The 14,072-nt window shown below is 38.0% G+C and overlaps 1 protein-coding gene across 4 annotated transcripts in view; it reads right to left on the reverse strand.

Annotated features, from left to right (window-relative positions):
• The window catches only part of DIP2A (DIP2 acetate--CoA ligase A), a 128,578-nt gene that overhangs the window by 94,366 nt on the left and 20,140 nt on the right, over positions 1 to 14,072 (reverse strand). For all 4 annotated transcript variants that reach the window (XR_014896744.1, XR_014896743.1, XM_085312413.1 and 1 more), the window contains exon 2: positions 2,018 to 2,089. Coding sequence is in view for 2 of the 4 variants with exons in the window: in XM_085312413.1 (XP_085168539.1) it covers positions 2,018 to 2,089 (72 nt within the window). In the remaining 2 variants the exon portion in view is untranslated. The remainder of the gene's footprint in view (positions 1 to 2,017; positions 2,090 to 14,072) is intronic.

Genomic DNA, 14,072 nt, shown 5'->3' on the forward strand with positions numbered 1-14,072 from the left:
AACGGCTGCGAGAGCTGGGCCTCTTTAGCCTGGGGAAGAGAGGACTGAGTGGGCATCCTATCCATGTGTATAAGTACCTGAAGGGAGGGTGTCAAGGTGACAGGGACAAATTCTTTTCAGTGTTGCCATGTGACAGGACAAGAGGCAATGGGCAGAAATTGAACCATAGGACGTTCTGCCTGAACTTGAGGGGGAATTTCTTCACTGTGAGAGTGACGGAGCMCTGGAACAGGTTGTCCAGAGAGGTTGTGGAGTCTCCTTCTCCGGAGATCTTCARAGCCTGCCTGGATGCAAATCTGTCTAACATGGTCTAGGTGAGCCTGCTTGAGCGGGGGGTGGGGGTTGGACTAGATGATCTCCAGAGGTCCCTTCCAATTCTKTAATTCTATGATTCTGTCATTCTATACAGATGAGTTAGGTTCTGTGTAGTCTACAGAGGATTATAAATTACCATCCCATGGAGAAGCTACAGCTGGTCATTAAAAAAAAGGTCCTAAAAAAAAAAAAATCAGATGACAACACACTAGGATCATATTCCAACTGCTACATGACAAACATGCATAAAGCTACCACAATTCAGCAGTCTGCAGAACCTCATTGTGATCAGGAGTGAATAGGTAGCTACTAGAACTAGCATGTCAACCTAAAAAAGTTAACATCGCTTTTTCTGTCCAGTAGAAGAATCCAGACTGCAGAATCTTTCCTATGGCAGCAATACCCTGAAATCTTCAGGGAGATTATATAATCTATGAGCAACATGTTCCCACACACCAGGAGAAGCTACAGGCCTGGTTTCAAATGAGGTTTCCTCAATGAAAGTTGGAAACATGTGAAAAAGCCTTCAGGAATAAACAGTTGCTGGCAGATCACTTACAACAAAGATGACAGGARGGTTTTGCCCCCTTAAAATAAGGGCTGTGCAGCTTGGAGACTGGAGTAGTAGTGGAAACCACCATCCTGGAAGAAATAGTAAAATGGAAAGGAAACTCCAGAGATCATAAAAACGCTGAACGGACTCAACTCTTCTCTGTCAAGAAGTGCAAATGAATCTTTTGTCCATCCTGCTACACAGAGCCACAGGGGTCACTGCACTGATTTTTAAGAGCAAAATAAATTATCACCTAGTCTAACTATTTGTTAGAGAGATACTCATTCCTGCTTCAAATCAGTGATTTCTGTAAATCACAACTGAAACGGGATCAAAGTCGCAGTATTTTCCTGCTCTGCTCTCTGATGTAAGAGTGCAATGCTAACACTATAAGGTAAGACCTGTGATTCTTTTTTTATCTCATCTAGTCTACAATGTTTCAGTATCAATTCCACTTTTTTTGCTCTTCTCACTTTCCCGTATCTTAACAGGAACCTCTCAAACCTCTCAACCTATAGAATTGATCAATGACAGCACAAGAATTTTAACCCACAGTGATTAAGTGGCCTAGCATAATTAAAAAAATAGTTGGACCTTTAGCTTTTTTGCCATTGAAGACAAAGTCTGACAATAACCAGCTGAAGTATGTAGCAGAAAAGTCATCAATTTGAAGAAAGTTAAATCAAGTCCTTGAAAGGAAGTATCAATTAGTAAACGCCCAAAGTAACTTATCGACAGGCATAACCCCCCCGCCCCATGATCCAACTAAAAAATTGAGTCTGTGCTTCCAAATTTGAGAGCTACCTGCACATCTGTTGTTAATGATGTTTTAATAAATTAATTAATTAAGCAACTGACTGGCAAGTGTATTCAGTTAATGAGAACTGTCAGACCTGCCATTTCTTAGACTAATTCTCAAACTAAAGGAAATTTGCTAACAGAAATGTTACCACTTATGGATGTTAAATGTTAAAAAAACATTTTAGACCTCTGTCTTGTTCTGTATTTCTCTACAAGATAGCACTTTTTTACTACTAATTGGATACAATTGGAATCAAGCAATATTATTAGTTCATCCATTCTATTTAATTTTCTGTTCTACATTTTCACAAATTCAGTGTAAAAGATGTAACCTATAAAGTCTCTTACCTTGAATGAGTGGTATGTACCGTGCTAACAGCTTTGCCCTTTTCTTTTCATATCCTTTCTGAGTGATGTCTCCTGAAGAAACAAAGAAATAAATTCATATTGCTTTGAACAGTTTTTAATAGATGCTCATTCACATACCTCTGATTAAACTCATTAACTCCAAATAAGTCACATGAGCAATGAAGAYCCAGGCAAATCAAAGAAACAATTCATGACTTTATACATACGCATGCAGTCTATCCAGCTACAATATGAAAACGAGAGTCTTTAACTCTCTTAAACCTTAGATTTATACAGCACAGGAATGGTGTTTTTTGCTTGCAGCACCTGTATGGAGTCTAGTTCTGGACATATTTGCCATAACGCAGAACGCAGCAATTCTACAGCAGCACAAAAGATTTGCAGCGTAACACAAACCAACAAAGACAACATGCTCAGTTCTGCACTGTTCTGTGCCACCAGGAACGCTGACTATACCAAAGCTTATCATAAGTAATCAATATTTATGATATAGATTACTTTAGCACACATCTCTGCAGCACCTTTCCAAACTTCAGAACCTCTTACCATCTCCACCATACAGCGTGGCACGTCAAACGCTCCTCTTTCAAATTCTGGGAGGCGATAATCTGTTTCTAGTGCTACTTTTAATTCCCAGTTGCAATCTGACATCATACATTAAACTCATGTTGCACAGACTTCATTGTTAAAGCGTGACACGTCTTTTTGCACAGTATAGATGAGAACAAAATTACTGCAACCCAAGAGCAATTTTGGGACACCTTTTATAATCCAATACTTCCTTGCTTCTACCAACAGAACAAAAAGGCTTCATGCAAAACTAGCAAAAAGCCTAACAGAAGATCTTATGAATGATCTTAATCCATTTTCTAGATTTCAGTATAGCCAAGACATGAAGATAGTGATCTGAAATACAACCTTAGAACTTCCCACCAAAATGAATATTAAAAATATTGTTAAATATTTTTGAAAATATATGCAAGCATAAGCTAGATTTTAGAACCATATACAAGCCTGCATGCAGATAATTTTCTTGACTTTAATTGAGACCAAGAAGTAAAATCTTTATATTTAGGTTGTTGCTTCTAAACACATTTCTTCTAATTGGGTTGGTCAAAGAGCATATCAAATCAAACTGTTGACCTACTACTGGCCATCTAATTTCTGCCAAAATCAAAACTCTTCCTGATACTACTGAGACAAGAAATCTAAATTTGATGTCTGGAAATCATAAGAGAAAATCAGTAATAGTAATAATAATAATAATCATCATCTGTGAGCCTTAGCATGCTTGGTGATTGAATGGATTTTGGCTTTGCATTTGACAAACTCCCCCAAATTCTTGTGCCAGACCAGGCATGTACAYGGCCTCTCTGATGTTGGTTCTCAGGTGTCTTCAGTAAGAAGTGACAACATGCTGCAGATCTGAGATGCAACTGGTATCTTTGTCCCCAAACTCTTTCGAAAGCAATCAGTAAGATCAAGAGTTCTGAAAATAATCTAAAAGCAGACAGACCATGATCCCCATGTGCTTCCTTCCCATTGGAAATCTAGCTATAAAACATCTCTAAAACTGTTATACTACTAGTTATACTACTATTACCTGTCACGTGAATTCATCCAGAATATTTGTCTTCATATCTTTTTCATGTTGTCCGTAGCAGTACCTGCTCTAAACACTTCCTCAGATACCTGCTTCTCTTGTATCTACTAACCCAGAAATCACTCTATTCTACCACTCCCATCAGTTAAGCGAATAAGCAACATCTACCATCAAGTTACCGACAGTATGCAGAAACAGACAACGAGAGATTGAGGATACTGTTCCAAACAGATTTAAGAAAAAAAAAGGTAAATTCCAGAATGCTTCAATGACGGCAGTTATTTTTGAATATAACCCAATAGGATGTGTCAGTTTTTGAGAATCCTGTATAAATATTTAATTTCATAAACTTTGCACAGAGAACAAAAAAATACTTTGGATAGCACTTTTCATCAGTGGAAAAACTTTTAGTAGACATTAAAACTAAAGATGTAATACAAGAATTAAACTGAAACAAAACCAAGATTCGTCAACCAGATCTGTGCCTGTGAAAGGCTGATCAAAATGACAAAGTACACTTTAAATAAATCATTTGTACAAAGTTTTTTTTTTTTTTTAACCAAAAGATGCATCTTTTTCATCTGTGAGAAAAAAGAAACAAGAAACACCCACAAGAAGAACAGTCCATCTTAAAAGTAATTTGGAAGACTACAGCAATCTCTCCCAGGAAATGCTATAATCGACAAATGTAGTACATGAGATAAATCTGCCATACCGTAACTTCAGCGAGGACAATTTTCACAGCTCCATAAACGATTCAAGTAATCCTTAAATCAAATCTCTGCACAGACTTTGCCAAGAATCACCTCTGAGGGAGGTATGCTATAGAGGTATGTCACAGCAGATCAAAACAAAGGGTTTAAAAGAGAGTCTCACTTCCAACTAGAACAGCTCAAACTTTGGCTTCTTACTGCATTTGCAACCTCACAGATTTTTACCACACAAAAAAAGGAATGCTGTATTAAACCACTTGCCTTGAACCACACTAGGAAAAGYCCAAAGTCAAAAGCATCTCTGTAGGCTTTCGCAGCCCTGTAGGAAAGCCTGGAGCTGAACAGCAAAGACTTCTTTGTTCCCTTCTCCAAAGCTTGGGGGTGGATTCCTCCCTGGCAATTGCTGCCCACCCCCCTCATCCACACTGCCTCAGTGGAATTAACCCATTATTTGGGCTTCTTTGTAATCCCTCACCTCTTAAAAAAGAGGCTGAGCCACATCTGGTATATCAGGGCCACAGCTGGTGTCATTCAGCCTCACTTTCTCCCTAGTTATTAAATTAGACAAAAGCAGCCCAAYGTCCCTCAGCCTTGGAGAACCAGCTGGGAACTCTGCACAAAGCTAGAAACTGGTTGGGATGGTTTGATTTGCCTGGAGTACATACGTTTTTAAAAATATGTCAGAGGTTCCAAGAAAATGATGAATATAGATCATAAAAATCTAGATTATTTCTTAACTAGGACACAGAATCTGCAAAGCAGCTATCTCAGGCATATCTTTATTAAACAGTGTCAGTACTTAAACAAACAAAATGTTAATGGCAAACTCAGTTAAAATTAATTTGCATTTTATCAGGTTTGCATGAATTATTTTTGATTGGATATCCACTTTCTAGGTTCAAAAAATTCACCTAATTTGTTTTTAAATTCTGAAAAGTAGGCAAACATTCAGTATGTGCTTCAATGCCCTTCAAAAATGCAAGAATAAGAAAAAGAACACGGTTCACTGCCTAGATGCAATTTGAATAAGCATGGCAGCTGTAAAATCCCAATATCGTAATCTCAGTTATGACAACCCTACTGTTCACTAGGAACTGTTCATGTATAAGCTGCGTAGTCCATACAGCACACCCTACAGAGAATATTTTTTCCTTTTACATCACCAGGACACCCATTCAGTGCATGAATACGCAGGGCAGCGCACACCCAACGCCATTCCAGCTCCTTCGTACCGTTGGATCCTTGCAGGAGGGACTCCCAGAAGGCTTCTGACGGAGAAAAGATGTGCAAGACGCAAATAGACAGCTCAGGGAACAGCAGGCTTGCTACCAAGCAAGCAACTCCAGTCTATGCACTGAATAGYGATCAAAAGCAGCTCACTTCCCCCAGAAAATCTCACAGTGGATATTCAAAGACTTCGCTGTTTGACATTTTGTGAGCATAGTCACACTCAGGCCTACCAACTATTGCCAAACCACCACAGAAACTTTTGCCAGTTCCTTCACTGTAAAGTGCACCTAGGCAYAGGTGTGAACACTGCCTTCTGCCTAAACAGGCAGGATTTTGGTGGTTGAAATAGGTGGGCAAATTGCTTTGCTGCAGCAGAACCCAGAAGTCAGCTGTGAGAGATTTAACGTGAATCATCAGTGATCCTGGGGACAGTCCAAAACAGTAGAAATTGGGAGAGAAATAGTTACTCTGAGATACACATCTGAGATTTTTTTGCCCACTGTGAGAGCAAGGATAATTCACGTATTTCCAAGAACTACGATGAGAGCCAACAATAAGGAAAGCCAGTAACAGTTGGTGCTACAGCTGCAGAACCAAAGGATGGCACTGAGAAACACTGAACCATGCAGCCATGGGATGTAATGGCTCAGTTCCTAATTCTATCTGCCCTCCAAATCGTAAGTAATGTGCCAACCAGTCCTGAGGAGATTGCTGATGAGGGAAACATAGGAAGAGAAAAAGAAAGCAGCTCTGCAGCAATCAGTGTTACCTTCACATGGCTAATTGTGAGCTAGAATCTGCATGGGCTTTTTGATCATGAAAAGCTTGTTTCCTTAATGTTACTACATTAGCCATGCAGGGTAGTAGCCACCCATTTCAGCTGCAACTCCCAAGATGAATACTAAGTCACCACAGTCAGTCAGATCAATATTCTCACTCAAATATGATCTACCTCAAGGAATGACAGTCACACTTTGTTTCCCAGGTTTGGAAACCTGTAGCATCTAATTTAATACAGCACCGGAAAAGCTGATACCCAGTCCTTAGGCTCTGAAAAAGAGCAGGGTGCACCACTGTAATACAGCTTTCAGGAGGAAGAGGAGGAGGAAGAGGAGGAGGAAGAGGAAGTGCTCTCCTCGGTGCTGAACCCTCTCAGCAGTCAAGGCAGTGAAGCACAACACATCTTCCCACTGTGGCATTCAAAAGCTGGTGCAAAGGCAAGGTCAGTATCCTACCAAACAAAGAACAGCTCCAAACTCCATGGAAAATTTCATGGGCTTTTCCAGAAGATCATCATGCAGCTTGAACTCAGACCCGCACACAGAACTTGACAGCATTTAGGTGCATCCTCAACAGGTTCTGCAGAGTAACAGTAACTGGGTGTTTCTTAATAGCTGAATTTTCAATCAATAGCACATTGATAAACCAGCAGTACATTTCTCACCCATCTGTAAAACACAAAGTAGCCAATAGCCTAGTTTCTGTTAAGGAGTCTTGGTTCTGCATTTTCAGGTACTCATTTTTTTTCTACTTTCAACATTAACCTTCCAATTCTTTCCCTAAAATTGGGTAACAGGTTGTATTTCCATTATTAGAGAACTTTATATTAAAAAACTAACTATATATTGATTAGTTGTATTGAAAACTTGCTTTTTTATTGATGGAGTGATAAGTACATCAATTTCTATTTATGCTTCTATAAGACACGCGTGTTTTTCAATCCCTGCTATAAAGAGGCACTTCTGTCATGCAATCTGAGCTCCAYTCTGGAACTCAGTTGCCAGCAACAAGTCACAATTTCCTCCTCTATACAACATACATTCATTCCAAAACTCATTCTATAGCACAGCGTTCCASCCGCAGTGATAGATTAGCTTAAGTTCCTATTGCCTTTGAGAAGCATAGCAGCAGCCTGAGAAGCATGTGAAGCTTTAGCTCAAAAGCTCAGAAAACACCTAACAGTTTGTGTAATAATTAAACAGAAGTCCATTATCGTGAATCATCGCAGCTTTCCTATATAAAGGCTACAAGACTGATAGCTCACCATATGCAAACTAAATTAAACTAAGTGAAGACTGTGATAAATCTTGATTATAATCTTTCGTATCACCTGAATCTGTCAAAAAGGAAAAAAAAGCGGTACCAGATCACTCCATATGGTGATAGGTTTGACTAACTTACGTAAGTCATACTATTTCTAAAATCCTATTTTAAACAATCTGAGAGTATCAAGGTGCCTCTTAAGCAGTGTAAGTTTAGTACAACTTCATCAAGGAATTATGGTGTTATCACTAACTCCTGATTTACAATAAAAGAAGCTCATCCCTCTGACAGAATTTGACTTTCCAAAGGCCAAAAGCTGTCTGCATGCTAAGGCACCAACATGGAGATACACTGCTATTTAAACACACGCAGCTTCTTTAAATCATTGCGACAGAGAATGAGATCACCAAACAAATTCTAGTAGCTAGACAAATCYTGACGAGCTAACTGTATGACTTCCTTAATGACCTAAACGTAAACAATTTCACTGATCTTTTAGGAGTAAAAGACCATTTTTTTCACTTCATGTCCAGTTACACAATGGGATTTAGTTTACAGTACCATTAATTGTCAAGTGTGCTTCATCGCGACCTAGCTTTGGTCTGATGAAGCCAGTGGGACCTTTGCCACTAACAAAGCAATGCTGAATGTATTACAAAATTCCATTCTGACGCAGATTTAGATACCATCTTTTCACCTCAAAGTTTCAAAGTAGTTGCTTTTAATAAAGGCATTACTTGCAACGCAGAAATTAAAAAAGACAAGGTGACTGAAGTATATAGTACAACAAGGGTGAGAAAAGTCCAAGTATTGCATCACATGCTGCAATGCACAAATCCATACTATAAATTGGGTGTATGCTGAAAGACTAGATAGCTGCTCTCTTAAATATAGAGCAGCCTTACTCTAAGTCACTATCTGCTTCCTCTGCCAGGAGCTGGTATTTGACAGAAGAAAAGGAGGTTAAATAATTGGATCACAAAAGCAGCCTGGCAAATTTGCAGGCTCAGTTAGCCCAATTAATGAATTGTTCTTATACTGCTTCAGTTAATCCTTAAGCTCACTCCACAGGGAGACTGAAAAAGCTCAAACCCCACCACATCCCATTAGCACTCTCTATAGAATAGGGAAACAGATTGACAGATGTCAGCTATATGCACATCTGTAGGTGTACCAGTCTTACACCGGCTCCTGCTGCTACAATTCTCTAAAAGCCAGTCCTATTTAGGTAAGTCGATACGAGTTTCCCTGCAACGAAGCATACTCTTATCTACTGTTGTACTAGAGGGACAAAGGAAGAACCATTTTCACTAAGTCCACATTCAATTATGGTTTGCACTTTCACTGCAGAGAAGAGCTTCAAAATATAAAAGTTTGAACCATTCAAACAGAGTTGGAAATGTGATTGCATTGCCAAACCATTTCAACTCCTACAACTTCATAACATCAAGCATTTTTAAGTAGGAAAACTTTTTAAAATGTTTATAAGTGATACGTCGATTAGAATCTTCACCCAGAGGTTAGAAACACAATTTATCAAACCAGATAGAGCTTTCATACCACATTATTATGCAAATCATGAATGCTGCCTCCTTTAGCAAGCTGAGGAAAGCTATGTGCCGCCGGTGGGGGGAATCATCTGGTACATAGGGAATGTGCTGTCTGCTTCCCACAAAAGCAAACGAGAAGTTGAACAAACAGATTAGCAATGGTTGAGCAGATCAATGAATAGCATATTTTAAAATCAGAGCTAAAAATACTTTCTGACACACAGAGATGAGAACTGCTTTGGTAAAATACAAAAATGGAAAGCTTTTTAAAAGATGTGGTATATAATGAAATACCACTTTCCTAATTGTATTTAAGAGAGGAACTCAATGTAGTCAAAATTTTAATAAACTGCAGAGATGAAAATACTTGGGACTTTATGATCATAACTTCCTAGATGCATGAGGAATACAATATGGAAGCAAAATAATTACACCTGCCAYGCAGTAGCCAAGTACTATGGAGAATGAAGCTAGAAATAATTATTTGCACCAAGTCATTTTAACCTAAAGCATGCAGAAAGAAAGGAAGGGGGAAACGCTTTCATGGCTGCAAAGACATTACTCTCCCCTGCAGTCTATTACATTGAGGGCTTCCACAGCCATAGTGTCCAGGAGCAGTCTCAGACCACAGCTCTATATAGATCTTATCTCAAAAAGACTCCCTGAAAACTCCTGCCCCAAAGATCCAAATGCAGGAACAACTGACTACAGAAATAGGTGAACATAAAGCAAAATTTTCTACACTACCTCTTGCAACAACATTAACATACGCTCCACTCCAGTAACTCTGTAAAGAAAGGAAAACTACTAGCTAGGTATGGTTTTCTCTGTGTAATTCAGTTAAGAAAACAGAACATGGAGCAAAATTCATATTTAACTTTGTAATAAATGCCTTAACCATGAAGTCATCCCTTACCYTGAAGACTGTGTGTGTAAAAATGAAACAGGATATATGCATCATAATATGCTGTTTAGAACTGTTAAGTTGGTGTAACTTCACTTTTGCTCCAAGAAGTCACTTTTTCCTCTTTCACCTCCCCTATATGCTCATGATGCAAGGTACCATTAATGAGTTAGATAAAGCCACTTCAGAACATTAAAATTCTTCATCTTGTATTAAGCTTTATTCTTCTGGTGCACATCTCTGGTGCAATGTCAGTGACATTATTTTCTCTCCACAAGAGGCTAGTCCCCTCAGACAAACAAGCTTTACAAAAAGATGAACATTTCATATTTACTCATTGCAAAAAGCTCAYAGTCATCCTTAGGTAGAACTATAAAGCCCACTAAATACAGCAACGGTGTAGTTTAGGTATGATGCGTAAGAGCAAAGACAACAACCAGTTCCTGCTTCAGAAATTTAGGACTATGGAAAGATTCAACTTAGGAATCAGACCATGAAAATCTTTTWAAAAACCTTGTTCAAAATTCAGAGTGCATTCAAAACATACAAATACAAATCACATAACCTACAACATCTAGACCATACAGAATTACAAATAATTTAACTTTGTAAATTATTAAACTTCTTCCACTGGATTTCTAGCTCTTGGTTTCAAGATTGATTAGTTACCTGACACTTCCTTACCAAATCCTCACATGCAAAGCCAACCCTTATTTTTAGAGCAAGGTCAAAGGCACTTAAAGTTGATCTTGAAATAATTTTGGGGAAGCGGGGGGGGAGGAAGGGAACTGGCTACTATGCCTCAGCAAGTTTTACTATGAATATAGTCAAGTTTTTAACTAGATCTGATTTCCTGGAAAAACGTTATTGTACTACATTATGCTGTAGCTTTACCATGGATGCTGATGAAAATTTTACCTTTTTAAAAAGTCAAGTAGTATTTAGTTAAAAAAAAAAACTTTATATTGTATCTAGTTAAAAATCAGCTGACGTGACTGCAAACAGAGAAAGTCATTCACAGTGTTTTGGATGAACTACAAGGAAAAATTGAAAGAAAACCCCAGCTGCACTATTCCCAAACCCGATCAGCTAGTGCACAAGCACATCTCTCATGGCAGAGAAACCATCAATCCCTACTGTAACCAGAACACTTCAGCGCTCAAAAGCTTTGGAAGCGCCAGTACAGGTTCCCATCATGGTTCTTCCGYTCCAGCCTCCTATCAGGGCTGGTTAGGGATATGTTGGATGTTTTTCTTTTATTGCACTCCTCCCTGCCAGTTGTCCATTTTGTTTATCCATTCCCGTGCAGTGCCCAAACAGAAGCCAGAAATTTGCTATTGATACTGGGGATATTATTTCCTCCATAGAAAGATGCTGATTTTTTTTTGCTCTCTAAATCATATCCTTAACTTGACAAATTATTATTGGAAAAAATAATACAAACATATTCTTTCTGATGAAAACATACATATTGCAGGACTCCTTACAACAGCAAGTACAAAATCATGGCCACTGCCAACTGCAATTTTAGTTTTTTCCTCATTGACTTTGTTAGAAAGAATCAAAAAAAAAAAAAAACAGATTCAGATCTTAAAGACACAACTATCACCCTGTTTGTGGTGAACATCACACCACTATCATTTTATTACTGAGGCAGTGCCTAATTAGGAATATTTTCTATAAAAAAACCTTTTGTTAAAAGTAATGCAATGTGTCATTTTTATTACATTAAGTATTGAATGCAACAAATTTGTTTTAAATTGGCTACTACAGAAAGACAAAAATAAGCTAGGGAAATAGAGTGGAAAAAAATCAGGAATAAAAAAAAGATCTGTTTCCACAATTTCACATGAAGAGTGACATGCATAACATAAAGGCTGCAATGTGACTGAGAGTCTCCTTTACAAGCACTCTCATTTATCAATATAACAACGACACAAAAGTTCAAAGGGATCCTGTAGAAGAGGATCTGGGAGCACCACTGTGGCAATAAACCTGCTCTCCAACGAGTGCTGCTATCCATCAGATAGGATAAATAATCTTGGTGCATTTGTTAAATGCTCTTAACACAACCAGAARTTACCTGCTGTCAAATGGACAGCACTCCGAGATTCTTTTCTACGGCAAATTGAGTATTGAAAACTTGGGACCAAAACTTAGGATAACGGTTTATCTGGCTCCTGATTCAAATTTAGTAGAAAATATCTTAACTATAAACATCTTTCTTCTTACCTTTGTAAAAGTCCTTTTCTTTCATTTCTAAAATAATCGATTTAAAAATTTATGTCTCTGGATAAACCACTGAGTAGGATGGTATTAACTGCTCAGAATAAACTTGAGTGTAGAAGAAACCCATTGCCTGCTGAAAAGACCTTTGTTCCCGACAGATCTGCTTTCAGACAGTTCATTTCCTTGAACCGGTTGATACCACAGCTAAATGAGTATCACTGCCTGCACAAGGGGTCAGGCTCCTCCACTCCAAAGCATTTTGAACTTCTGTCGGAATAAAGTGGCCCAATCAGGGTTTATATCCATCTTCTTTTTCTTCCCCTCGTATATTTTGGGGCATTGCCATGGGATCAGCTTCTAAACTGACCTTAATTATTGAGCAAAGAACTACTTCTTTGAATTTAAGACTGATCAAAACTTAATGCTTACTTGATGATTTTTATAAATGTAACATGAAGATTTCATCAGCCAATTTCTTCTCTTATTTATTCTAGCAAATTACTGATTTGATTTTAATCAATCTGATAGCATTTAGTTTAACATCAATAGCTCAGCCTTTGCATCTATTTCTAATTCAAATCTATTAAGTCATGGACTTAAATTACAAGGCAAAAAACATTGCGATTTTAGGCAAACTATCTGATGGACCTGACTAACTGCTTGGCAACCTGTCAAACAAACATTTGCACAAGGTGTGCAAAGTCTGATTTCAAACAAATTACCTTGGGTTTTCTGTTTGAATGAAGTTCTGTTTCTTTACTGGAAAGGAAGTGTTCAGTGGAGTCTCATTCCCTTTTAGCAGTCACACTGCCAGAAGAGTGTGTTAAATTGTGAAAATAAAGATAACATYGGAAATATGAGGAGCATACTGGTAACTCAACTAGTCAGCCAAGAAATCAAAGGGGGAAAAAAAAGGAAGAAGAAACTGGCTTGGCATCTTTGCTTACTGAATACTATCTACTTAAGCACATGGAGCAGTTTCTTCTTTCTTCTTGCTGTTCCTTCCACTAAATCTTTGATACAAGTGATGGCCATCAAGAATTACAGCAACAGAACCTTCTTTACAGTTTTCCTCAATGTAAAGTATGGAAGTGCTGCTCCTTTTAAAAAGAAGCTATTGACTTCATGGGGAACCTCTCAAAATCTATTTTCTAAATAGTCAGTGATTTTACATAACTGCTCAAATTAGCAGTTCAAATTTTCATCTAGGTTGGAATATGAATGTCGGCTAAAAGACTAATCTAGAATAGGGAAAAAAACAAAGTTCAAAATGATTTAATTTAGTAAAAAGATATTCTGCAACAATTTGCTACAGTGTGGTAGCTGCTACCCAAGAGTTAAAAATTTGCACAAATACAGCATTTTTTCAGAATGGGAATTATGACTAGTGACTGTTCTCATACCTCGATATTCAAAGGATTAACAAAAATAGCTTGTATTGAACTTGAATTTTGTAAGACCTACTCCAAAAATGATGTTGTCAGCTTTTAGAAAAAATACTTTCCTAAACTTACAGACATAATGACTCCTCCCCATCTCATGCAATATTCCTTAAAAGCTAGTTTTTATAAAGCAGAATCAGACACATTAAGTTTACTACTGACAAAAAGACATAATTCCTTAGCTAGGTCCTCAGTATTGGTCAACACTGTACATCACCTTTGTTTCCCACGTATGCGCTAACTAGCTTCCTTCTGAATAAACTCAGTCAAGRCAGAACTTGCAAGCTTAATTCTCCTATTTCTCCGAGCCTTCCGCATCT

Source organism: Rhea americana, unplaced genomic scaffold (assembly GCF_003343005.1).
Source record: "Rhea americana isolate MKP2758 unplaced genomic scaffold, rheAme1 scaffold_362, whole genome shotgun sequence".
Classification (NCBI taxonomy): Eukaryota; Metazoa; Chordata; class Aves; order Rheiformes; family Rheidae; genus Rhea; species Rhea americana.